General features: G+C 46.9%; 1 protein-coding gene across 2 annotated transcripts in view; it reads right to left on the bottom strand.

Annotated features, from left to right (window-relative positions):
* Positions 1 to 27,080, bottom strand: part of TSHZ3 (teashirt zinc finger homeobox 3) — a 111,025-nt gene extending 83,945 nt beyond the window's left edge. Inside the window, exons 1-2 of one of the 2 annotated variants that reach the window (XM_077309938.1) lie at positions 26,946 to 27,080; positions 24,830 to 25,569 (exon numbers count right to left, since the gene is read on the bottom strand). In XM_077309938.1, coding sequence (XP_077166053.1) covers positions 24,830 to 25,058 — 229 coding nt within the window. In that variant the 5' untranslated portion in view covers positions 25,059 to 25,569; positions 26,946 to 27,080. Of the gene's footprint in view, positions 1 to 24,829; positions 25,783 to 26,945 lie in introns of those variants that run through there. The other variant, XM_077309939.1, reaches the window with a different exon arrangement.
* Positions 27,081 to 27,084: the final 4 nt, after the last annotated feature.

The raw sequence follows: 27,084 nt of genomic DNA, 5'->3' as shown, positions 1-27,084 counted from the left end.
ACAATTGCAATAAGATACACTAAAAGAGCTTAGTTCTAACATTTAGAACTTCCACCAAAAACTTTTGTAACCATGGACGTGATTTCAAGTGATTTCAAGTGAATAATCACTTAATAAGTATCAAAATGCACCTTCTCCATTTACAAACCCCTTTGAATGTAATAAGGGAGAAGAAGTTCTTAGTGAGGAACCTCGTGAAGCTGGCAATCTAGAATGATGCGTTGGGTTGAATCCGGTACGTTTGCCAAGCATAAGCATAACCTCTCCTGGAAGGGAATCTTCTGATATCACCGGGTTAGCATCTTAGAGGGGACAACATTAATCCTAGCCATCATGAAAGCTCTACACTGGCAAGGGTTGTCAAGAATATCGAACTAGTGGGCCAACTTTCCATGATGAATTTGTAAAAGGACTTATTATACTTGAAGCTGCCTTACACCGAGTCAAACATGAGTTTGTTAAGGTCAGCATTGTCTATTTTGATTGGCAGCTGTTCTACAGCATTTGGTCAACTATTGCTTGGTCCTTTGTAACTGGAGATGTGGCTGATGGAACCTGGGACCTTCTGCATGAAGAGATGTTTTGCTCACCTTCTCAACTTACTGTCAACTTTTTAAAAGCCAGCATTATTTAGGCTCTTGGTATACAAAAAAAAATGAATCACCTTTCCCCCTTCTCTTTGTACATCAATCACAGTATTTTTGACCCCTAGCTGCCTTTATCCTGGTGGGTTATACACATGTTCTTAACATAGCAGTCAATGAAGTTAGCCTTCACAAACACTGGTATGTTATTAAGGAAATCTGAGCCAATATTAGCAGTTCTGAGTCAGTAAATAAACTATCAACCATAAACAAAATGGAATAGCAGGATTTGGGGGGGAAGCAGGAAAAAATGGAGGTTAGGCAGGAGAAAACTATTGGGCAGGAGAAAGCTATTCCATACGGAAAACAAAATCAAACTGAGTCTCCAAAACAGCTTCCTCTTTCATTATGGGTCTAAAACAGCAATTTGATGATATCTCCTTACTCTTTATTCCAACAACATAATTGTCTGCATTTTAACATGTTCAAGGCTGCAGTGCATTACTGCAACACAGCACAAAAAGAATCCTGATGCAATCACATTTAGGCTGGGTTTCCCCCCCCCCTCTTTGCAGTGTGATATCAATGTACGTGCCCATGCAGTGTGTTATCCACGTCCATGTAATGCAGTTTATAGAGGAAGGAGAGATACACAAATGAATTGTAAACTCCGGCAAACCACAAATCTGTAAATTAAAGCTTAATTTTAAAAGTTTTCCCAGTGAAAAAAAGAATAATTCAGGGGAGGGGAGCACAAAGGAAGCAAACTAACAAGACTGTAAAGAGATACAAGTGGAGAAGAGGACCAGATCACCTGAGTTTAGGGCTGCCAACTCCAGGCTGGGGAATTTCTGGAGATTTGGGGAGCGAAACCAACAGAGTACAATACTGGACAGTCTGCTTTCCAAAGCTGCTATTTTCTCCAGGGAAACTCACCTGGCGATCAGCCGTAATACTTGGAGATCTCCAGACTTCACATAGAGATTGACAACCCTACCTGAACTGGAAAGTAATCCCTTAAAAATTAAGCACGGGGTGGGATGGGGGGGGGGAACCTGTTACTGTCCAGTGAAAAATACACCAAGTATAACATTACCACAATCGTGATTCTTCCACAGCAGACTATATGCCTTCTCATTTCCAGACAAGAAGTTGGGGTGGGGGGGGGATTTCATCTTGTATTCCACTCTGTCGGTTGCCCCCCACTGTCTGCTACATACCGGTTTCAATACAGTTCATGCCTTGAGAATCCTGGAAGCAGGCCAGGTTCGGTTTGAAGCAGTAAAGATTCTAGGCCTCATAATGTGCCGAATCCTTTGAAAGTGGAACATTTGAAACTGCAATCTGGAGCCCCTCCCTTCCCCCAAAGTCACTGCGGCACATACAGCCATGTGCTTTGCATACGGTTGGCTACACAAAGGGTTCCAAACACTGTCCTAACACCGTATTCTGTTACATACAATTCTGGTGCGCATATGTATACTTCTAAGTAATACTCTCCACTGAATTGTCATAGTCTGCCACTAAGTGATCTAAGGGTTGCCCTTTATGTTAATGGATGCTCCTTAAAAAAAAAAAAACAAGGAAAACTTATTCTCATTCTAGAACACCACAGTCCTGGAACAGATGCTTCCTTTTGGAACAAAATAACTGTGGGTGACATGGTAGAAACGGCCATATTGTGGTTGCTGAGTAATATCGATCTTGACATGTCACGGGGGGCATGCAACTTTGGTATTGCCACCGACAGACTTCCAGATGCTGTAGCTCAGGGGTAGTCCACCTGTGGTCCTCCAGATGTTCATGGGCGACAATTCCCATGAGCCCCTGCCAGCGTTTGCTGGCAGGGGCTCATGGGGATTGTAGTCCATGGACATCTGGAGGACCACAGGTTGACTACCCCTGCTGTAGCTGGAGAATGTGCTTGCCAATGCAGCTTTTAGAGGACAAATATGCTAGGCAAGCCTATATTGATTAGTTGCTCTTTCTCCCTTGAGGAACTCGAGGCAGCTTACAATATAGCTAATTAAAAACACAATAAGAAATAATATAAATAAAATGATTATTTAAAAAAAAATGCACAAAAGATCATGATTTTTTTCAAACCTCCAAAGAGGACTGCCAATAAATAAAAACAAAAAAATGTCCAATGCAGTTCTAAATAAAACTGGCTTCAACGGCCTCCTGAAAATTCGGAGGAAGGGGACACACGCACTTCCCAGAGGAGGTTGTTCTTTAATTGTGTGAAGCCACCCAAAAAGTCCTCTGTCTCGTGTGCCCTCCACACAGAAGAATGCTTCCGGAAGGCCACTCGGGTTTCCTGCAGAAGACGATTAGCACAGAGCTGCATCTACCTTCCTGATTCTTTACAGATCACCCCTAAAAAGGAACTGTTTTGACTTCCTCACCCATTCAGAGTTGCAAAGGCCACAATAGGCATTAAAAAAACAACAGTCAAATCACTGAAAGCATAGGCTGGTAACCCAGAAGGCTCTGCTTCTGTTCTTACCTTAGCCCCCAAATAGAGTTGGGCAGTCTTAATAAGCCACCATCCTCTCAAGCTAACACCAGGCAGGTAACTGCCAGAAGAGAAAGCACTACCAGTGCTATGTGCCAATGTACTTCAAGCTCACTGCTTAACTTTAAAAAGGCACATGGTAGATCCTGCTCGTTGACATCCCATGACCTTCAGTTCACACCTTCAATAGCTGGCCAATGACACAGATCTCCCGAAAGGATTTCTAGTAAGTACTCTGAATGCTTGAAATATACTAGATCAATATTTCTGCTAAGGATTATTATGGTATGAGGTAGCAAAGGGAAGATGGGGACTTATGGAACACATCATGCAAGAGCTGACATTTCACTGATTGCTTAGCCTAGACTATAGCTGGACAGGTTCGAGGTGTTGATACCAACCTCCAAATCCCTAAACAGTCCAGGACTGATGTATCTATGGGACCGTCTATTTCCTTACATCCCCCCAAAAGGGCATTAAGGTTAGTGGATTCAAACCTGCTTAAGATTCCCCGGCCTATAGGAGATGAAATTGGCCTCAACCAGGGCCAGGGCCTTCTTGGTCTTGGTCCCAGCCAGGTGGAATGCTATGCCAAAAGAGATTAGGGCCCTGTGGGACCTTAAGCCGTTCTGCAGGGCCCGTAAGACAGACCTGTTCCACCAGGCCTACGGTTGGGGCCCAGAAAACCCAACAAGTAGTGCTTTCCCAACTGCTGGGAACAGAGAAAGACCTGATCTCAAAACTCTAACCCCGCCCCCCATTTGACTGTAAATTTGTTCAGGGGAAATGGAGACAACTGTTTTTAGTAAATAATGGTAATAACTACTACTGCTACTTTATTTATATTCTGCCCTTCCAACACTCGGAACGGGTAACAACATTTAAAACAGGTACAAAGATTAAGATTTGAAAAACATTACACTTCATAATTCCTATAATTATATGTAGGCCCCCAAAGAGGAAAGGTTATGGCCGGAACTGCCTTCAGCTGGTCTTATTGTCTGTATAGTATTGTGCTGATAACAGCTGTGAGCGCCATAGGAAAGGCAGGATACAAAAATAAAGTTTGTATGTGATTTACTTAGTATAATTGCAGTGGGTCAGCAACCCGGGTCTGGGTGTGTCCACTTAGCTGCACCCTGGTGTGCTTTAAGTGTGAAACCATATCTGGACGATGTTATACAGCCCCTATATGACACAAGATGACTAACATGCAACCCACAAGGGTCAGAGACCTCAATTCAGAACTCAGCCTGTCAAAAGATACATGGGCAGTTCCACACATGATAATTAAAGCAGTTTCGATCCACTTCAGCAACTATTTGTGAGTGGGTTTTGCCGTTTCGCATAGTAAAACCCAGTTGTCAAGCTCACTGAAGGTGCATTATTTCAAGTGTGTGGAAGGACCAGTGTTTCTCGTCCGCATGTAGGATGAAACATAAGTCACAGCAGCCAAGTTAGAACTGCAAAGGCTTGAACAGAACAATAACATGACACAACTGAACTCAGAGTCTTCGAGGCTATACATTCTCTCCCCCTGCCCTATCTGCAATTCAAAAAGATCTTTAACTTGGTTATAGATCTCCAATTGCCATCTACTTAAAAGGGAGCGGGGAGCCTGGTGGCACTCAAGAAATTTTTATTTCTTAGACAGAGTCCAAGGGAAGATGGAAAAAAAGCAATGCCATGTCACTGGGGTTGTGCGCAGCACCCGGTCAGTCATTCTGACACATGACATAACTTTTTCCCCCTGAGAATTTCCCTACACCCACAAGCCCGAAGAAATGCTCTGAAAGACTCAGAAAATGATACGGGGAAGGGATGAGTGCGTGTGGGGGAAAATAGAAAGGTTTCAGATTGAAAACAAAAGTCCAGCAGTTAAATATCCCACCAGTCATACAATCCCAGGTGTGGCAGCATCACCTGAAAAACAGCCCTTCATAATAACCCCTAGTACTTTCAGTACTTTGAAGTGCTTCCTAGAGAGCCAGTTTGGTGGAATGATTAAGAACGACGGCCTCTAATCTGGAGAACCGGGTTTGATCCCCCTGCTCCTCCACAGGCATCCAGCTGGGTGACCTTGGGCCAGTCACAATTCTCTCAGAACTCTTTCAGCCTCACCTGCCTCACAGGGTACCTGTTGGTTGGAGAGGAAGGGTAGGTAATTGTAAGCTGCTTTAAGATACAGGAGGCCTGCTGGATGATCTTGGGCCAGTGACAGTTCTCTTGGAGCTCTCTTTGTCCCACCTACCTCACAGGGTGTCCATTGTGGGGAGAGGAAGGGAAGGTGATTGTAAGCTGCTTTGAGACTCCTTCAAATAGTGAAAGGTTGAACACAAACACACACAGAAAAAGCATTTATTTTTCTTCTTTCTTTACATTATTACAAAGATTGCTGAGTTAGCACAAGATAGGTTACCACTTGTGTCTATCTTGGATGAAAATTGGGCTGCTAAGGGGGGGAGGGAAGATAATAATCCTTGTTATTTCTGTAAATGCTTTACTGATCTGCCCCGGTTAGCACATGGAATCTGGGAGTGGGTGTGGTGTAGTGGTTCCAGCGTCCAACAACAGGCATGTCCTCTTTTAAAATCTCCACAGAGTTCACTTGGGGCCAGTCATTGCCTTCCAGTCTAAATGACTCCACAGGATTGTTGTACGGATAAAATGGAAGAGAGGAATCAGCTATGATCCCCTGAGCGCCCCAGAGAGGACGCTATAAATGTGACAGTCAGACCTATCAGAGTGGCTGGGTTCCCTCCCCTTTCTGTCCTCCTGAAAAAGGTAAAAAGACAAAGAAGAAACAGGAGCCGTGCAAAAGGTTCTTACGAATGCAATCACCATCATCACAACCCTGTAAGAATATGCTAGTACTGTCACCTCCGTTTTACGTATTGGGGGGGGGGGGTCCAAGAGAGCAGCTAGTCTGAGTCCACCTAGTGGATCTCTTCAGATGTAACACGAAGTCAAGGCTTAGCTTTAATAAAGGGGGATTCGATTCACGTTCAAGTCCTAGTTTGTCCCAGCAGATGGTTCCATTGCCATTGCTCTTTCCCCTGCACAGTCCCAGCATGCATTGCAGTTAGGGCAACGTCAAAGAACAAGCCCAGACGGCCTCACCCCTCACCTTAAAAGATTGTGGTTTCGCTCAGACGCAACAGGAAACCATGGAATATTGTCACTAGGGTGAGCTGGTGAAAATTCGGCCCATAACGTTTGCTCGCCGTTTTCACTGGTTTTATTCTGTCAGGGTGGCTGGGAGCATGAGAGGACAGAACAGGGGAACGGAACAGTGTTAGGGCAAGGATCGAGCTGGGATGTGGCAAGCCTGTCCACACTCCCATGTCGTGTGAAGACACTTGTCAACCACGGGGGACACATCAACTTCAAAGGAGTAGCCCTGTTGGTCTGAAGTAGCACAATAAAATCAGAGTCCAGGAGCACCTTTGAGGCCGACAAAGATTTATTCAAGGCGGGTGCTTTCGAGTGCTTGCACTCGAAAGCTCCCGCCTTGAATAAATCTTTGTCGGTCTCAAAGGTGCTACTGGACTCTGATTTCCTTTTACATCAGCTTCAGCCTCTGTTTGCAGTCGCTGCTGAGCGGGTGGAGCGGCCTTCCTTCAGACAATCACACTAACCCTCGTCTCATTAAACAACTTTAATATCAGAACGGAACCCAGGAGCCGATGGGCAGGAGCTGTAGCAGAGGCATCTTTAGCCTCTGCGCGAGATGAGCTTTCTTATAATTGCTCAAGCGCTTCTCTGCCAGCACAGATATGCTTTGCTTACCTTTTTTTTCTTTTTTTGTAGCTGTTGTTCGTGTTTGTTTGTTTGTTTGTTTGTTTGTTTGTTTGACGGCAGGCCTAACGTAACCCAGATCTCTGCCATTGGCGCACGTGGGGAGGCGGAGGTGGGGGAGAGAGCTAAAATGTGACAGCACATTGAAGAGAACTGGCTGGATGCAAGCGTTTTCCTTCGGAGCCGCCGGAGAGCCCCTTCCTGGGCCGGCTCGCCCACGTCTCTCCCGTTGGCTGCTAGTGAAGATAGTACAGCGGAAGGGAAAGTCGGGTGCAGGCGCAGGGAGGATACGTGACAGAAAGTTAGAAGTCCATGTCAAGCCTTTCAGGCAAACAATAAATATTACTTCTGTTCATAATCAGACTTTTTCTCCGGCATCGTCTTTGAATGTTGAACCTTTTTCAATTAATTAAAAACTATGCGCTGCTGAGTGCATATTTTATCAGCCCTCAGCCGCTAAAGTGTCAAGAAAAGACCAGGCAGTTTTTCTCTCTTTCTCTCTCTCTCTCTCTTTCTCTCTCTCCCTCTCTTCCCCCCTCCCCTTTTCAGGCAACCCAGAGCAAGTACTTGCAAGGGTCATATCTTTTTAATTATCTTTTCTCTCTTTGATTAATTATTCCGTCTGACAATAGCGTGTTTCTAATGCTATTCACCTGCCTTTGATGATTGACAACTTTTCTGTCTGATTCAAAGCAAACAGCTGCTGCCATGATTGCCTAGCAACCAGGATGTGATGGATGAGCCCCAAAGATGGATGGCTGCAATAAATCATGTCTCCAGCTATAAAACTGGAGGGGGGGGGGAAACACAGGGATAAGAATAAAAGAGAGCCCCCCCAAAAACAAAACAAAACAAAAAAAAACCCACAAGGTTTCTTCCCATGAGTGCACTCAGCTCCTTACCAATTACACCTGGAGCGGACTTGGAGGTTATTAACAGCAAAGTTTTCTAATCAGGAAGGGGAAGTGGGGCAAAAATAAGCAGGTCGTGCTACCATTAAAATCAAGGTGTGTTTACAACTGTTTTAGCAAATCAGCACTTGTTTCTTCAATTGCCTGCTATGCAATGGATTTTTAAAATATATATATATATGCTCTCACCTTCATCTCCCCAAAGCAACATACAAAACAACAGTATCCAGTTGGCCACCAAATAAAGGAGTATATCCAGCTTCCTTCTTTTGCACCGCTAAAAAGTTGCCCAACAGGTGTCTGTACTCACATATGCGTTTTCAAAAGCTTCCCTGGTCATGTCCGCACCTTAATTCACACAAGCACTGTCTCATCTTCCAGCGTCCCCTTGTTGATCCCGGATGTCATGCCCTGGGCCACGGCTGCGACCCTGAGGATACTGTCCGGGGAGCAAGACTTCTTGGGTTACCTGGTACTTATTTCTAAGTAAGCCTGCTCAGATTGCTCCCTGCAACTACAATGGGGTACAGCGTTATCAAATCAATTGATCAAACAATAGATTGTGTGATGTGCTCTGTGACCCCCACACACACACCTTTCTGTGTTGGCTGCCAATCACAGAATAATCTCTGTGTCACACAGCCTGTTGCAGAATAACTACATGGTGTAGGGAAAGAGCATGCTTGTCAGTGCAACCTCTGCAGCTCTTTGTGTACCTCTCACCTTTAAAAATAAAATATTAGTTTACATGTTAGCCCCGGTGCACATAAACTCGTTGGTGTTTAGTCATTACAGAGGTGCTTGGGGAAAGGGGAAAATAAAAACAAAACGAAGAACATGTAGGTTTGGAACTACAAAATTTGGAACGACAAAACTGGTGATCCCTGGGACCCAGAGAAGCTCGCTTGACCTTGACCCAAGCCAGGACTTTCTTGGTTCTGGTTCCCACCTGGCAGAAAGAGATCCCAGGAGTCATCAGGGCCCTGCCAGACCTAAAACAATTCCGCAGGGCCTGCAAAATGGAGCCCTTCCACAAGGCTTTCGGCCAAAGCAAATGAACCTACCACCAACCAGAGTCCAAAGGCCCTTCCCAAGCTGCGCTCTCAAAAGAAGAACAAACCCACGGTGCAGCAAAACTGGACCAAATATTCATTGTCTTTTAGTATTATGTTATTTCTCATTCAATTTATGTTCTCGCCATTAAAAAAAATGCTTTGTACTCCAAACCAAAATGTTACATCGTACCACATTATGAAGGTTTTCAATGTAAACCACCCGGAGCCTTAAGGGAGGGTGGTATATAAATATAAATAAATAAGTAAATAAATTAAATAAATAAATAGATAACTAAATAAACAGACAAACAGTGAGTGACCCTTTTGCCGGGAATCTCCTTAGGGGGTCAACACCAGCCCGAACTCAGAGTTTTGTCCATCTTCCTGCATCTCCTTCCCCAAATCATCTCAGTTCTGTGGGAGGAAACTGGGGATCGGGTGACCAAAGAATACTCATTGCTCTACTCACAGGTGATAAGAAAAAATTGCAGGGAGGCTGAAGCACAACTGCAAATGCCACTTCCTGCCTGGCGATCGATGGTTTAAAAACACAAATGCAAGCACACTCAAAACTGCATTTCAGCTCTTCTCGCTCAAAAACAAGTGATGTTTTATAATCCCAGTCAGCTCCGGAGTCACACAGAGTAAAAGGTGGGTATAAGCTCTCCAGGGAAAGGGAGAAGCAGGTGAAGGTGGCACCTGGGAAATGCATAGATGGGGAAGGAGCCCACCTCGTTCCCATCTACTCCTCTCCCTCATGAAAACAATTCCCCCATCCCCACTTTAAATCTGTTTAGTACGAACAACATTCTGAATGCAGAGATCCTGCCACACCATTGGGGCTAGTTCTACACCGAGGGAGATCTGCGCTTCAACCACCCAATGACGATATTTATTCAAGAGTAGTATGCAGGAACTGATTTGGGCTGAGGTCACAGCACTGGGCTGGAGTAGGGGCCAAATTTAACTCTGCATCCCAGACAGAAATCCATCTATCCATGCATACCCCTTGATAAGTGGCTGCTAGCCCCAGATTTAAAAACAAAAACAAAAAACTCCCCCCTCTACTGGTCTTGTCAGGCAGGGGTAGTCAACCTGTGGTCCTCCAGATGTCCATGGACTACAATTCCCATGAGCCCCTGCCAGCAAACGCTGGCAGGGGCTCATGGGGATTGTAGTCCATGGACATCTGGAGGACCACAGGTTGACTACCTCTGTTGTCAGGTACTCCTGGGGATGGGGATGACTTGTGTCCAGTAAGAGTCATATGGGGGAGTGTAGTGGTTAGACGCACCAACTTCTAATCTGGAGAGCCGGGTTTGCTTCCTCACTCCTCCACAGGCAGCCGGCTGGGTGACCTTGGGCTTGACACAGCACTGATAAAACTGTCCTGACCGAGCAGTGATATCAGGGCTCTCTCAGCCTCACCCAGCCCACAGGGTGTCTGTTGTGGGGAGAGGAAGGGAAGGCGATTGGAAGCCGCTTTGAGACTACTGGTGGAGAAAAGCGGCATATAAGAACCAACTCTTCTTCCACTAGCCAAGGCCCATGGCCGCCAATCTAATTACCTTCATGTGTAGAGAGTGCTGCTTTTAAGGAAAAACAAGGCATAGAAAGAGCCACACACAGGTCTCTGCTGTCCCGTGTAGCAGAGTTGGAACAATGAGGGATTTTAAGGAAGTAGGGAAATGACTAAGAGCTGCTAACATTCTGCTAAAACTTGGTAGGGACATTGGCATGACCTTTGTATGCATTTATTATTATTGTTATTATTATTATTATTATTAGATTTATTCCCCGCCACTCCCTTGCAGCTCGTGGCGGGTTACAGCATCCTAAAATCCCCATTAAAACCCCACTAAAAGACAATAATAACATTCCCAACATTACCAGCATGGCGAAGATCAGCTACTCAACTTCCCCCCCTCCCACTACTGGCGAGTGGAGAGGAGGTCCTGATGATGTTTACTTCAGGTCCCAATCCCAAATCCCGGGGGGGGGGGGCGTAGATCTATGCTGTCAGCCCCGGCCTCAACCGTAAGAGCTCCGTTTTGCAGGCCCTATGGAACATTGAAAGATCCAGCAGGGCCCACAGATCTCCCGGGAACTCATTCCACCAGGTGGGGGCCAGGACTAAGAAGGCCCTGGCCTTGGTCGAGGCCAGGCGTGCTTCCCTAGGGCCGGGAACACAATATTACTATGAATTTGGACTCTCGCAGGTGAAGTTTGGGAAGGTTTGCAAATCGAAGGCATATCTGTTCAGCGCTTGTACATGATCGTGGAAATTCATTTACGCTTCTCTTAAAAATTTGGAAAACATGTACATCAGGGGTGGGGGTGGGATGCACCATAATCGTTTGGATATGTCAACCTATCTGCACACAAATGTCAATATTCACCTCACTGTCAGTTACAAAAGTAAATAAATATACCATTCATTTTGCAAACAAAGATTTTTTTCCCTGCTGCCCATGAAACCTGATCCTCCAATCTCTTAAACACAACAAACGGAAACTCCCGGTGACCTTTCCATTTTGCCACACGCAAGGCGCATGTACAAAAGGAGCCAGGAGCCAGTTACAGGCAAGAAGGTCCAGATGAGACCATGGCTGAGCCAAAACCCGAGGATATGGCTGCTATTTAGAACATTCTGGAAATCAGACAGACTTTCCCGCCGTTCAGAAACCTGCTTGGCTGTTGAAAAAACAGGGAAGTTAACTTCAGGACCAAAGAAAATGATACCTGTTTTCTGAGCTGCATTCTGGACAGCCGCCGAAAATCCCCACTGAAAATTCCCCCGTGCCCAACGAGGTGCCAATTCCAGCACAGAATGGGGCGGGATGCCACACCCTCCTTTCCATTGAAAGCCTTGCTTCAACGTGCGTCGCCTGCATGGGGCATATTCCACGTCCAGTTGTAGAAACAAAGATGAAGAACAGTCCTATTTCCATTGTCTAGACGTTATAACAAACCTCAGCCACCTATCTGTTGGGAAACACTCTGACAATGCTTCCATCCCAGCCTGGAAGCAAAGCCAAGCTCCAACTGCTTAACACAGCTTCTTACTCCACCCGTCCCCATCTGTGCCTTCTCTGGCTCTGTACTCAAGGGCTGGCTGGTATTATGAGGCACACACCAAATATCAGTAGAGATATATAGATCCCTTTTCTGATCATCAGGAGTACAGAACTACGTGGGTACCAAATGTCAGCTTTCGGTCCCTTCTATAAGGACCTTAATTTCAAGGTCCCCGTCAGCAGGTGGCCTGAGTCAACGGCCTTTGTCAACACCTTTGGATAGATACAGAATACTGGTTGTCACTGTGAATGGCCGTGAACTGAACTCCATGCAACGGGGGCGAGTAGCAGAAGAACTTGCTCGGTGAATGCGCTCAGAGCTTGAAACACATGCCTGTACGACCTCTGTTTTTTAATGCTTATCAGCAACATGCAGTACGCATAACTGAGGGCCTCCGTTGTACTCCCACAAGTCACACAACTGGGCCAACCCAAAGTGGGGTTGTAGAATTGTTAAAGATTCTATTTCTCGCTGCACCGATTTCCTCTTCCATTCACCCTACCCAAAATGGGACATCGGCACATGGCAACATGGAGTCTCCTTTTTACAGGATGATGCACCCTCAAACCACTGATCGCCTTTACATCGCTGTAGCAAGCAATAGAGAGTGAGATTTGGTCGAGTCACCTGGGGCTGCCCGATCTGCAGGAAGCTTGGTTCCACTTACACCTGGTCGTTCTTGATGGCACACCGTGGTACAGATTATGCGCACTAATCTGTGCAGAGTAAGCCTGGATGGCTAAAAACATTCTGTTTGGGGGAAGGGACTGCACACGCTGACTTGCTGGTCACGGGGACCTTCCCGCCCTGAGATTCAGTAATATTTTCATCCTCTCGAGCTGTAAGAAATTTCGGTCTTCAGCCTTAAAATGCTTCAAATTTTAATTCTGACTACTTCCTCACTCTGCCTGCAGGAATGTGGCAGAAGAAATCGGAATTCAAATTGGCAAATTTAAGGGCCGGCATGGCCTCACACCCATCTCCTTCCGTAAGACTTATAAGAGAGAAGTGTAGAATTTGCAAGACTACAGTTCACATGTCCTGGTGCTCACACGGTACAGTCTTCTCATACCGCTGCACCACTTCCAAAAGCAGAAGGGACAATGGCTTGTCAGAACCCGGATCTATGTAGCAATCTGACAGTACACGTAGGAATCGGTACATATACGTTCTGAAGCACCAACGTATTCAAACAAGCCAAAGACGCTCAGACATGGAGTCTGTGAGGACTGTGCCACATCAGATCTGGAATACACGACATACACACACATGTATGTTGTACTTTCCTTAAAGTTCCAAGACCGCTTAGAAGCGAATTCGAAAACTGATTCCACAATTCTTCCAGCAGGTGGGGTGTACAGAAACGGACCAAATTACTTCCTGTTCAAAAGGTGTGGGAGGGAAGCGGTTTTGCTGTAGCTAATATACAAGAACCTGGCACCAGCCTTTGGGAGTGGGGAAAGGGACTTAATATTGCAATGTTTTAAAGGGACTTGATAATTCAATGAAAGAAGAAGGAAGGCTGGACAGGAAAACTCCAAAAGCCAGGACAGCCCCATGAAAGGTGCCAAGATTGTAAAGTAATTTTTAACATATTCCAGCCTGTGAGGAAAGAAAGCTGGCTGATGTTAGTATGACAGAGTGAAATTTTCTAATCACTAGATCTGATAATTCAGAACTTCCTTCTTCTTTTGGGTACTGCCACTCTGTTTTTTATTTTAAATATATTCTAGACATTAAGTTACCCGCAAAGGTTATTTCCCTGTCCATATTTTGACACACACACACCCCATTTAGAGATCCTAGAAAACCCTGCAAACTTTTGCTAGGCTTATCCTAACATTTCCACAGTTTTCCTCGAAGTCCCTCCAGTCTTTCACTCAAATACAAAACCTCCCAGGTTACTTCAGATTTGGCATTGACCTCCCCCCCAAGAAATGTCACTAGTCTTATCAAAAACTGCTTACAGCTTCCCCCAACATTCCTCAGAAGGTCTGTCTAAGTCAGGGGTAGTCAAACTGCGGCCCTCCAGATGTCCACGGACTACAATTCCCATGAGCCCCTCCCAGCGAATGCTGGCAGGGGCTCGTGGGAATTGTAGTCCGTGGACATCTGGAGGGCCGCAGTTTGACTACCCCTGGTCTAAGTCAAAACCCCTACATTCGCTTAACAGAAAACCCCTACATTCGCTTCACTTTTGACAAAATATCCCAACATTGAATTCTAGATATCTGTTCTTAATCAGTTTTTTTTTCAAATAATTTGCTTGCCCTCTTTACCACAAACGCTTCTTTTTCTTCACATGCACCAGTACTCAAGTCCCCTAAAACAATCACAAGGTATTCCTAGAATGACCGGCTAACAAACAATGAGGGAAAGGAGAGGGGGGGGGAGAGGAAAGCAATCAATCAAAAAATGTGTACATCTAGGCCTCCCTACTGCCCCAGCTCATCCGACTCTCAAGTTACAGCTTTACACGGTAAGTCTAAATAATATTCAAAATGATAAATGGCCCCACAAGCCTGATATCCATCATCAATCTTTTTTTAAGGAACATCCATCTTCAATAATGCACGTTTGAATCATGTGAAACTGAGAGCTCCTAGATTCATTTACACAACCCCCAGCAAGCTAGCTGGGAATCACTGAATGATACCTGTCAAACAGCCCCTCCCCTTCCCCTATATATAAGAAGACCCCAAAACGGTGTGTGGGTGTGTGAGTGCATACTAGATTTACCAGTCAGCTACAGAAGTCTATCTTTCTGTTGAAAAGCAAAGCCACTTACAGGTCACATCTACTCATCCTTCCCTAAAACGGCAAAAAAAAAAGGGGGGGGGGAGTCAACATCATATAAACCAGTGCTTTTCCAACCCATCCTTAGCCACCCCTCACACACACACACACACACACAACACGCCCCATCCCCGCTGTTTGGCAGGCCCCACTTGATAAATGACACCTGTCATTCTGTCATGAGGGAAGGGTGGGTCAGTGATATATAGCTCTGCTGAAAAGGAAATCGACACGGCACAGCTATTCTCCACCAGGATTTCGTTTCTGAACTCTAAAATGAAATCTACGATGTTTCAAGTTGTTCGGCTAGGGCGAACTGACAGGAGGCCCAAGGAGTTTGGTGTATGTGTGTGTGTGGGGGGGGGGGGTTTCTTCCTTCCTTTCTCTCTTTCTCTCTCTCTTTTTATATCCTCTCTATGCCCTTCGGATTTTTAAAAAAGGCAGCTTGCTCCGCTGTCTGGAAACTGCAAAAAAAAACAACAACAAAAAGGTAAAAGGGGGGGGGGGGGACACATCTATCAAAGTCCTCAATAGTTATGAACCATGCTAAAATTTTAAATGTGATTTTTATTTATTATTGGGGCGAGGCAAGCAAACAGAGACAGAGAGACAGAAGGGAGCACGAGCAGGGAGGGAAAGGAGAAGCAGGAGACCACAAGCTCGGCCCCGACACAAAAAAAGCAAGATAAAAATTAGCATGTTTCAAGTAATTGTCCCACAGCTTGACACCGGCATAGTAAATTTTAAAGGGAAAAAAATGTGTCAGGCAGACGTGAGCATTTCTCCCTCCTCCTACTCTCCCTCTCTCTCCCCCCTCCTCTCCCCCCCCCCCTTTCATTAGCTCACTGGCAGGGTGGCACTTCTGAACCTCATTACTGCAAGAGGATTTATGAAGCTGAACCCAATGGCAAAGAAAAGGCATCTGTCAATAATTGTAGGGAGCTGCACTTACAGCTTTGAAATCTCATTAAGTATGCAGTTATCAGACATAAAGATCAAAAACATTACTCAACTCCGACAGAATCTTATGGAGGAACATTAATTAGCAACAGGCCCACAGTACACTATATATATATATATATATATATATATATATATATATATATATATATATATATATATATATATATATATATATATATATATATATATATATATATATATATATATATATATATATATATATATATATATATATATATATATATATATATAATATATATACACATACACACACTTCCGCTCACACCTGCCCAACCCACAGCCCAAAAAGAAACACTCCCCCTTCCTCGCAGAAAAAAAAAATAATTCAGAGCATCTGAGACTGATCAAGTACATGAAACAAGAGAGAGAGAAAGAGAGAGAGAGAGAAACGGGAAGGGGGAGGGGGAAAAATCAGTTGAGACAGTCTTGGCGGTGAAAACAGAAAAGGAAGAAGCTGTCAGAGTTGAGGAGGATGTCAGTGCTGGCCCTGATTACAAGGGCCTATACAGTTCCCAGGCCTGTTTTTTTTTTTTTATTATCATCCCTGCCATCAAAAACAGACTCTGTGTCACAGATGGATGACTGATGGCTGCCAGTCTCGGACGTCCGCGCCAAGCATTCGGGAGACCCCTGCTGAGATCTGGCCCTCCAGCAACAGGGTTGACCTAGAAGGAAAGGGATTTGCAGGCACACAGCCCAGTCTGAGATACTTCAAAAACAGCACCCCCGTTCCGTTCTGTTCTTGAACTGAGAACAATTCACTAAAGGGGTGGCTTGCGTTTTGTTTGTTCAGCTTACAGAAGTTAAGAGCTCCACACTACCCTTCTTCCTCCACAAAGGGCTCATGCAGTACTGGGAAACAAGTGTGAGGAAGGGTGGGGGGGGGGCTGAGGAAAGAGTCTTTTTTCATCCCCTCGGAAATTTGGGGGAAGGGGGGGTATCTGATTTTCCCCGTGGTTCGTATCTGGGATGTACTTTGCACACTTAACCCCTTGGAAAACACAAGGCAGTAAAATATAAATGGAGAAGAAACCTACAAAGTCGCCGGTGAGGGTAGATCATAAAATCAAGTGACCTTTGCAGTATTAAGCATGGTGTGCAACTAATTAAGAACGATGGTCTTATTAAACCTCTCTCTCTCTCTCTCTCTCTCTCTCTCTCTCTCTCTCTCTCTCTCTCTCTCTCTCTCTCTCTCAGAACCCAGGATCTCTGTGCACATCCTGTCTTATTACCCCTATTTGTTTCCACTTCCTGCTCATGAGTAACTGCTTTTCCAAAGAATAATTCACCACCTCTCATTAAAAGGAAAAAGAGAGAGGGGGAGGTGTTTTTTTAAGGAGGTAAAAAAAAAATTCCCATTTTTCTTTGACCTGTGATGCAGTCATTTCTTTCATGCCTGAAGTTCACACATTTCCCAGAATCCCTCACTACACGGGGAGGCGTATATGGCACCATTTCCATATGGCCTACAACATGGTGCATTTCCACATAAATGTACACACTTTTCTTTTAATTGTGTAGGTATAGAAGGAGAGTCTGACATTACACACAGTGCCAATCTAAGGTAGAAAGAACTGGTTGAGATTTTTAAGATTTTAAAAAAAGCATAAACCTCTATCGTTTTCCAAAAATAAAAAAAACAAAACAGCCATAAAGATGAACATAAGGTAAAACAATTGTCACCTTCAATATAGAACGAAAAAAACTAAATTTTGACCAAGAAAGTATTGTGGATACATTTTCTTTAAAAAAGGTTCAATGTAAGGGTGTTACAATAAAGTGTTTATATTTTTTTCATATGCTTACCGTATTACTTTTATTATGTGTAGCATCAAAGTGATTATAGCAATTACTTCTAACGGAATTAATTATAGAACAGCCCATCATTCCTGGATACATAATGCATTAGAGGTAGCAAGAAAACATCTAGACTCCACTAACTAATGTTCAAATCAATTTCTCAATGCACCAATGCACAACCAAAGTCTGAACTGAAAGAAAAAGAGAGAGACTTCCTTAAACTGAAAGGTGGAAGCAGCAGCAGAAGTATATATCCGTAAAAAAATCACAGGAATGCTATGCTTACAAGACAGAAGTGGCACAATTTAGAGGCGATTCACAATCACGCAAACAAGATTAAAAACTCACCATCCTTCCTACCAAACACTTTCGTACACACAGCCAAGAGTGTATGGGTAAAAGAGTTACAACTCTTTGTGTATGCAAAATAAATTCGCTCAGAGCTTCATTAATATTAATTTAAATTCAGAACCCATTTACATTAAATTGTTCATTAAAAATGGCCTGTTTTATGCAACCTGCACGCCACAAAGAACACATAAGACCCTGAGACAGAGAGCTTAATTTAAAGGAAATGAATGCCAGTCCCCACAGAAGGTTGAACAAAATTGTTACTTGACCCGCCCATCAACGTGTTACATTGGGAAAGAGTCGGTTCCACTGGTGTGCCGGTTAGGCCCATGTCCCTACACTGAAGGTTTATGCATCTGCCCTTTTGACCTTTCAATTTGTTTGATGGACTTGCTCACAATCATTTTATTTGAAGGCTGACGTGGAGAAGCAGCAACTACAGACTAGGCTAAGAAACCCTGCAGAAAGTAAGTATTAAAAAAAAAAGAAAAGAATCTTAACGCTTTTTTATAAACTGCGAATTCAAGATGTTTTCGGTTTGCTGATATATCACAAAGCAGCTAGAAAGGCTGCATCGTGGGCTAAGAAGGAAAAGTTCTGCATCCAGACTGGGTGGAACCTTTCCAAAAGAGGTACCTTACCACCATTGGAAGCACCATGGACGAAAACAAAGCGAAAATCAATTAGGGTGTAACCCAATCGTCTGAACTAATCACTTTCTATTATTCAGAAAATCCATTCTTTGTGTGAAACGACCATTTTGCAAAAGAAAAACAAAAATCACGAGACGTTCCAGATGCTGAAGAAGTGCCCATGCGTCTTTGAGGAAGTTTTATTTTTTAAGTACATACTACAGTTTGAAGCTGATAGGCTTCTCTCCCTGCATTCAAGTTAATACATCTTTCATTGGGAAATTTTGGGAGAGCTAAGTATCTGCTGGTGCTTTTCTTTGAGATAAATGGTACTAACAGCATCAACAATAATACAGTCCTGCACTGTGTCTTACAAAAAGGTAGAACGATATCGCTCAATTCCTTTTCTTGAGAGAGAGTTTGTTTTCTCCATTTCAGAAACGTTGCAATAAAAAGGGCAAAACTGTTACATGTTCCCAGTCTTCATGCTGTAGCTATGCTCACATACACATACGCACACGCGCACGCACACATAAGCAACACATTCACTATTTAGTGGGATTTTGAAAATTAATTTAATGACTCTGCAAACGCTGGAAACTAGAATTAATCTGTCTGGATAAAAAAGGGCTTACAGACATTTAAATGCATGTATCGGGACACTTTATCAACCTAACATAAAATTGTCATCTTATCTTATTATATGACTATTTTATGCATGTGTCAAAGAATTTAAAAATGAATGCCTGTCTATTCACTCTAATTACAACTGCATATTATCTGCCTGGATGTTCCAGTCCATATCATTGTTATTAAATACAATATATTGTATCCACCTTTCAGGATCTAAAATAAAAAGAAATCTCCGCAGATAAAACACAATTTGGGGAGATGTAATTGAATAGAAAGAATCCAGGATTGGGAGGGCTGGCTAAGAGCAAGATACTCTCTGATTTTTGCAAATAGCATGAGGTCACTCTGGTCCATTTGAGCCCACTGGTGTCAACCCACAGATGCCTATGTGCAAGTGTTGGTACCGTATTTAAAGGAGGGAGTTGCTCAAAGACTAGGGAATGGATCCCAATCCTAAACGAATCCATGCCACTGGATTGCCTTCGGACTCGTGAGAACGTTGCGTCAAAATGTGGACCAACTGCACAGCTCCAGGAGGAAGGTAGAAAGGATTCTATGAAAAGCTGCAAGACAGGATTCAGGAATCTTTCCTTTTGGGAAACAGCAAATGCCTTTTTTTCTTCATTTTCTGTTTCTTCCTCCTTAACGTTGGCTCTTCCCATTACGTATACCTAAAGTGTGCGACGTACATCCTTTTTGTTTGCTAAGCTCTGAACCCTGAATATGATGTCTCTTGCTCTCGAATACGTTCTCGTTCACACAGATCCTGAAAACAGCCTACACACACACACACACACACACACACACACACACACACACACACACAGGGAATCAAAAGCATCCTTCCAACTCACCCCCAGCTAGCCTGCATTTCCCATAACCCTGTAGCAGTCACAATTCATTCTAATCACTTTACAAAACAATCTTTAGCTTTAAAAAAAAAAAAGAAAGAAAGAAAGGGGGGGAGAGGGAAGGGGGAAAATGCAGACTTGCGAGCCAATTTAAGAAATAACTGCTGATACATCAGTTATTGACTATCTTACTCCGGCTCATCATAGCGCTCAAGGCAAAACGGAGAACAAAATGACAACATCAAACCACACGCAATAAACTGTGGCCCAGGAGAGCTCTGAAGGGCTAACTGACAGCTGTCAAGCTAATGGGAACCGTAGCAGCCGATTCGAGAAAATTCTCTTCCCCAACAAGCCATTCAATGGAATCAGGATTTTTTTTTTAATTTTTAATGTATGATCCACTCTTCTCCACCCCACCCCCTTTTTTTCATTGTTCCTCATACTTTGGAGGGGAAAAGGGGGGAAGAAGGAAAGGACCAACTGTAACTAATCATTTTGTCAGCCAGCTGCTGGGAAGAATCTCTGGCCAGTAGAGAAAAAAAAACGTGGCAGGTTTAGAAGCAGAGAGAAAGAGCAAACGCTGATAACGCACACAAGCACCTTCGAAGGGAGTTGAGTCATTCCTTGGCTGCCTGCAGTCTGGGGCAGGAAAACTACTTGTGGCACATCAGTTCAGGCCCACAGCGGGTCCTTCCTTAGGTGGCCCATAGCAGGTCCTTCCTGACCTCACAGCACCAGATTTGAGACTGCACCTGAAAACCTCGAAGACCATAAATTCGGCCACTTCTTTGTATTGCAAATGTGTGTTTCCCCCCCCCCCCTTCCCTTCTAAGCTTGCAAAATCCAGTGTGGTCAGGGACACCTCAAGAAATTTATCTTCTTGCAACGAGGCAGAAAACCCATCAATTTCAGCTAAGGCTTCCCCCCCTTCTTTTCTGGACTTAAAAGACCTCTTTTGGGGGGTGGGAGAGGGGGCTGAGAATTTGTCCAGAAAGGCCAGTTTACAGTTCGATCCTGAATGGAGCGACAACCTACTCAACCACACCCGTTGATTTCAAGTGATGCCACTTAGAAGGGCCCTGTTGGAGGCCATTATAGGCCTGGTCCCACTGAAGCCACTGGCCAAAGTCCTAGGGATGTTCCTGGACCTGGAAATTTGGAAAAACCTTCGAGCTGGCTGCTCTTGGGCAGGCCTCGGCATCAAAACTGCTAAGTTGTGGGCAGGAAAAATACAAATCTTCCATTCCAGCAGCCTCCCCTGGGAAGTCCCTGGGAAGGTCTTAAGGACTTCAAGCAGCCTTTGACAGGACCCACTTTTTCTGCAGGGCTTGAGAGCACAGGGAACTCCAGGGAACTGCAGTCTTGTTTCCCGAGTCCTTCAAAAAGGGTTTGCTTTTTTTAAAAAAGAAAGAAGGCAGTCCATAGAAACTATAACTTCAACCGAGATCCTTACAGTCTGCATCCCCAAGAACGGCCTTTCTTAAGGCAGAAGCGGAAACGAAGCTCTCCCTTCCGCCTCACCTTCTAACTTTTAAAAACAACCTGCTAACAAGGATGAAGCTGTTCGGCCTCTGCTTTTGGAGATTCTCTCCAAACTCTTCCTTACCCTCAAGCTCTGCCCATGCTACTCGGCCCCAAGGTCTTCGAGTCAACAAACAGGGACGGTCATTTTTGGAAATAGATCCTTGATTCTCCGAGACAGCTTATGTTTTGTCCCTGGTGGTGGTAACACTTGGGCAAGACATGGAGAATTTGCGCACCTGTCTATAATGTCTGCTACACTCACTCTCTCTCTCTCTCTCTCTGCTGCTGAGAGTTCTTTGTTGTTGATATTCTACTCCAGACCATTACAAGGGGCCTAATTCCTATGACATGATTATCCAGGTACCAAAGCCCATTTGTCACCTGCAGCAGAAAATTGAGTTAATGCACAACTAAAGGCAAGCAGGACTGTGTAATATCAACTTGATTACATCAAACTAGCTCCAAACCTAATTCCGCTGGATGACAGTGCGTGGAGCTTGTCATCTCCAATCATTAAAGCTGTCAGGAATCCATCAGGTTTACAGCTAATTAGGTGAACACTAATGAAGCTGGCAAAACAACTTTTCTTTTTTTATGGCTGAGCGGACCTTTCAGTTTGGAGGGGGGGATTTCCCCCCCCTTTTTTTTTTCCACGGAGTATGCCCAAGGTTGCCAAAGAGTGAGGCATCTCAGCAGGAGTGTCCTCCCTCAAACCCACCCACCGGCACAGGCTCAATCTATCTGTCATCGATAGGCCAGAAAAGCAGCCAGGAACCTTGTAGCTTATGGCTAGGAACCCAGAAAAGGAGCAGAACAAAACAAAACAAAAAAAAAAGGACAAAGTTTTGGCTGCCTCCTTAAAAAAAAAAAATCACTTATTTGTTCTCAGGTACTTATCGGCCTCATCCCCCCACCCCCCCAATTCATCTAAAATAAGCCAGGGCTCCATTCATTGCATGCCCCACCTCCCATATCCATTAGCCAAAGGCATTTTGATAAAGTAAAGGCAAACGCAAGTATATGAGAAAGAATGAAAGCATTCACTCTGCCAAGTTCTGATTGACCATTAAGCTATTGATAAATGTGCCTGTCAGGAGAGAGACAATTAAATCAAATATGAAACAAAGTCGTTCTGACGGGTCATTTTGATAGAGCAAACCCATTCTCCCATTCCCTATTAGTCCTGCAGTCGTGGGGATTCTTCTCTCCTCCCCCCGTTTTTTTTGGGTGGGGGTTGATGAATATTTCTCAGCTATCTCACTACATTGTCGAGTCGTCGTTGTCCCCCCCCCCTCCCGACACCCAATTCTGTTTTGAAAGCAAAGAAGAAAAAGAAGAAGGGATTTGGGAAGGATATGTAGAGGGTCTTTATCGTAGCCACTCCAAAAAAAAATTAGCACAGATTTTTTTCTTCTGCTGCTGACACATACTGTGAAAACTGCTTGTGCAGATCGCAGATAAGGGCAGAGCTGCTGTTGTTCAGCAAAAAAAAAAAATATATATATATATATATAGGCCCATACCGTTCATATGGACCGGAGACATTTCTTTCCCCTGGCTGCAAGTATATCCGGTTCAAAACTTAGTTCAGCCCTGACTGTAACTTTCAGAGTTGTCTTTGCCTTTCATTGAATTTTTTAAAAAGTGGTTGCGACCCAACAGCTTTTCTTTTCAGGTAATGAAAAGTGTTGAATTCATGGGGTTTGATTTTTTTTACCCCCATCATGCCCCCATCATGCCTACCAGATATTTAAAAGAGGCAGACACTGGACCAGGTGAATCTGTACTACTCAGGAACTTTCTGAACTTTTAAAGCTTTGAGCTGCAAGCAGCCTTGTGCTTTTGGGGAAATTAATAAAAAGCACAGAAGAAAGCAAGCATCCCTCTCTGAAGAAGAAAAAATCAAACTTCTGGCATGTAAGACACGGTTTCTAAAGACCAGGAAGTTTATTCTTTTTTTTTTTTCTTCTTTTAAAGAGAAGATATTACTGATTTGCCTGCTTTCCCTCATAGTATGTTTGGAAAGACCAAACTAATTCTGCCCCCCCCTCCCCAAAGATTATAGGATGAGTACTTCGTCCTGCAAAGATAATTTTTACTTTGTCTCCTCCCCCCCAAAGTGAAATATATCTCCTCTTTGTCTATCCCCAGTCCCCCTTGGCATGTCTGTCCAGGTGGGAATTTGGCCACTCCACCTCAGGCCGTCCAGAAAGCCCTAAAAGTTACACCCAGGAGAGTTTGACAAGCCACGTGTGTGACGTCATAAGGAGTCTGGCGTTACCATGGCAGATGATTTATTGAGGTTTATTGGGAATGAATAGATCAAAGGCAGCTGGGTGACAGGCAATCAATCAGGCATCAAATCAAGGATGGCAACAGGCCAAGGAAACTCTGTTCCAGACCACATCCTCACCCACCCTTGGCTCTAAAGGTTATGGTGAAATAAGATTTTTTTTTTAAATGTTATTTGTTTTTAAAGAAGGAATGCTTGTATTCCAAACCTGACCTTTTCTCCCCCAAATTCTGACCTCTTCTCAGGAGCTAACATTCCTGATAGGTATAATAAAAGGGACCCTACAACCTACCATCTCCCCCCCCCCTTGAAAGTATTTTTTAAAATATGAATCAACTCTGTATGTCCATCAGCAGCCCCTGGGCAGGGGCAAATAAGAAAATTGATAGGATTAAAGGTGGCCAAGGAAGGGCTGGGGGGGGGGCTCTCCCTTTGGGGTGGCACTCCAAGGGTAGGGGAAGAAAAAGTTGGATGGAGGCATCTCCTCTGATGTCCCGAAAATTGCAGGGTGATTCTCTGCCACCCCAGAAGCGCAAAAGGATTTTTTTTAAAAATCAGTCCTTGAATGGACTCTGCATGAAAAAAAAAAAGGGGGTGGGGGGGCACAGGAAGAGACCACCTTTGTGGAGCTCCCCCCAGCCACCGGGAGTGCTTCAAGGCAAGGCAAGGCAAGGGAACAGACAGGGCAATCCTCCCCTGCTCTCCCCCCAAAAGTAAGTCAGCCTGACCCTCATCTATCCTCCCCCCCCCTACACACACAAACCCACCGGCCACTCCGGACCCCACCCTACTTGCTCGCCCCCTTGCCAAGCAGAAGGGGATGGGAGGGGGGGCAGTTGTCTCCAAGAGGACTTTCTTACGCCAAAGCTCCGCGCCCGGCTCCAAAGAGGGAGATGCTCCTTCTCCTCCTCCCCCCCATCCCCGGTTCCAAAGCCAGAGATCCCCCCCCCCCCCCAGCGTCCAGCCCGTCGGCCAGGGCGTCTGTGGCGGCGGCGGCGGCGGCGTCCGGGGCACGTACCTGCTGCGCGCCGGGGCGCTTGCTGCTTCCTCCGGGGCATGGTGGCCAAGTCCGTCCGGCGCGTCGGCTGGCAGCGCCGGGCGAGGGGCGCGGGCGAGGGGCGGGCGTCCGGCGGCGGCGGGGCTGGGCAGAGCGGCTCGAGCCCCCGCGCTCCGGGCTGCCGAGGAGCCGCTCCAGGCTGGGCTGGCGGGGCGAGCTTTTTGTTGTTGTTGCCGCCGCGGCTGGGCATGCACCGTGTGGCAGAGAGGCGGCGGCAGCGGCGGCGGCGGCGGAGCAGGAGGAGCAGGAGGAGGAGGCGGCGGCGAAGGAGGCGGAGGCAGCAGCCAGGCAGCCAGGCAGGCAGGCAGGCAGCAGAGAGCGCAGAGGACAGCCCCGAGCTCGCCGCTCGCTGGCACAGGGGGGAAGCAGGAGGAGGAGGAGGCGGCGGCGAGGGAGGGAGGGAGGGAGGGAGGGAGAGGGGAGGGGGCCGAGTTTGACAGATCGCCCCGCAGGAGGAAGAGGGAGGAGGCCGGGGGAGCCCCCCGCCCCGCCCGCCCCGCCCGGTGCCCCCCACCACCGGCTCAAGGCATGCGGCGGGGCCAGCGCCTCCCGGCCCCCGGCTTCAGGCGGCGCTCCGGCGGCGGCAACGGCACGGGCAGCGCAGGCACTGGCACAGGCAGCGGCACAGGCGGCGGCACAGGCGGCGTCTCCTCCTCCTCCTCCTCAGTCCGGAGCTCCGACGGCTTCGGCAACAGGCAGCGCTTGAAGGGAGAAAGAGACGAGCGCGGCGTGACTCCGGCTGGCCTCGGCACAGGGACGGAGGGAGGGACGGGGGGGGGGGGACGGAGGGAGGCGCGCAGTGCGGAGCCACAGGAGCCGCCGCCGCTGCAACTCTTGGCGCGGCAACCGCCCAGGAACGCACCGGGGGCCGGGCGCGAAGGCAGAGGGGGCGGCGGCGGAGGGGGATCCCCCCCCCAACTGGGAGCCGGGGCGAGGAGGAGGAGGCGGCCAAGGGAGGGGAGGGGAGGGGAAGGAGGGAGGACCCCGCCTCCAGCCAGCCCCGCTCCCCGCCCCGCTCCCTTCAGCAGGCAGGCAGGCGGGGCTGGACGGCTCGCTTGGGGCATCTCTCACCCCTTCCCGTCCAAGGAGTTTGGAAAGAGGGGGGGGGGGGGGTCCGGAGCGCAGGCCAGCAGGGGGAAGCAGGGAGGAGGAGGCTGGCGCCCCCCCTCCCAGCCCCAGTCGGTCCCCCGAAGACCACCCCGGCCAAGTTGCAGCCCATCTCCGACGCCTCCACCCGGGCCGGCCCGCGGGAAGAGGAGGGGACGAGACGGAGCCCTCTCCCGCCCTAAGGCGCCACCCCCTCGGAGGCTCCTGCCACCGGAATCCCCGACGACCCCGGGCCGACCCCAGCGCGGGGGGGGGGGATCCAAGCTACAAGTCGCCGCTTCCGCCTCCCCGCCCCCTGTCTAGACTCCCCGGGAGGTCCCTGAACTCCCCACGACATCCCACCCCTTCACTAAATTCCCCTCGGAAGCTCCCCAGAGATGGCCAGGAAGGGACCCCGACACCCACCCCTCCCTCTCGGCCGAAGCACCCGCGGGACGACCACCCACGGGCCCCGTCCCGAGTAATACTGCCCCCCCCCTCCTCAAGTTCTCCAGGGATTCCGCAGCTCCAGCCCCACCAAGGCATCCCTTGTCTTGAGCCGGGAGAATCCCCCTCCAAACTGGGAGAGAAGGTCGGAAGTGGGGGGGGGGGAGGTCTTCCAGGTGGGCCTTCTCCTCCATCCCTCCCGAGTCGGGAGCTTCGGGTAGGAGGGCTCCGCTTGATGGACGGGGCGGGGGGGGGAGTCATTCCCAGGCAGTCGCCCCCTCCCACCAGTCCTTAGACTTTGCCTGGGGGGAGGCATTTCCAGGCAGTCTCCCCCGCCCCGTCAAACCATAGGCTTTGTTTGCGGGGGGGGGGTCACAGGCAGCCCCCCCACCTTAGACTCCCTTCTTAGGGCCCTTCAACTTTGGCTGTCCCGCGGACGCAGAACTTCCGCGGATCGGGCCGCCCCGTGCCACTCACGCCTCCCCCCCTCCTCCCGCTGCCGCCGCCGCCGCCGCCTTCGAACCGCGTCCCTCCACCGACTCACCAGGCTGCCGGGCTGCGAGGGGGCTGCAGGCAGACATCCGCGTCCCCCGCCGAGGCTTCCCCGGGCTGCGGAGGACACCCCCCCCCTTTTCCCGACGACTCTCTTCTCTTCTCTTCCGCGCTTCCTCGCCGGGAAGATT

Source organism: Paroedura picta, chromosome 14, assembly GCF_049243985.1.
Source record: "Paroedura picta isolate Pp20150507F chromosome 14, Ppicta_v3.0, whole genome shotgun sequence".
NCBI lineage: Eukaryota > Metazoa > Chordata > Lepidosauria > Squamata > Gekkonidae > Paroedura > Paroedura picta.
The sequence above is the reverse complement of the archived record's forward strand: the minus strand, read 5'-3'. Positions and strand labels throughout refer to the sequence as shown.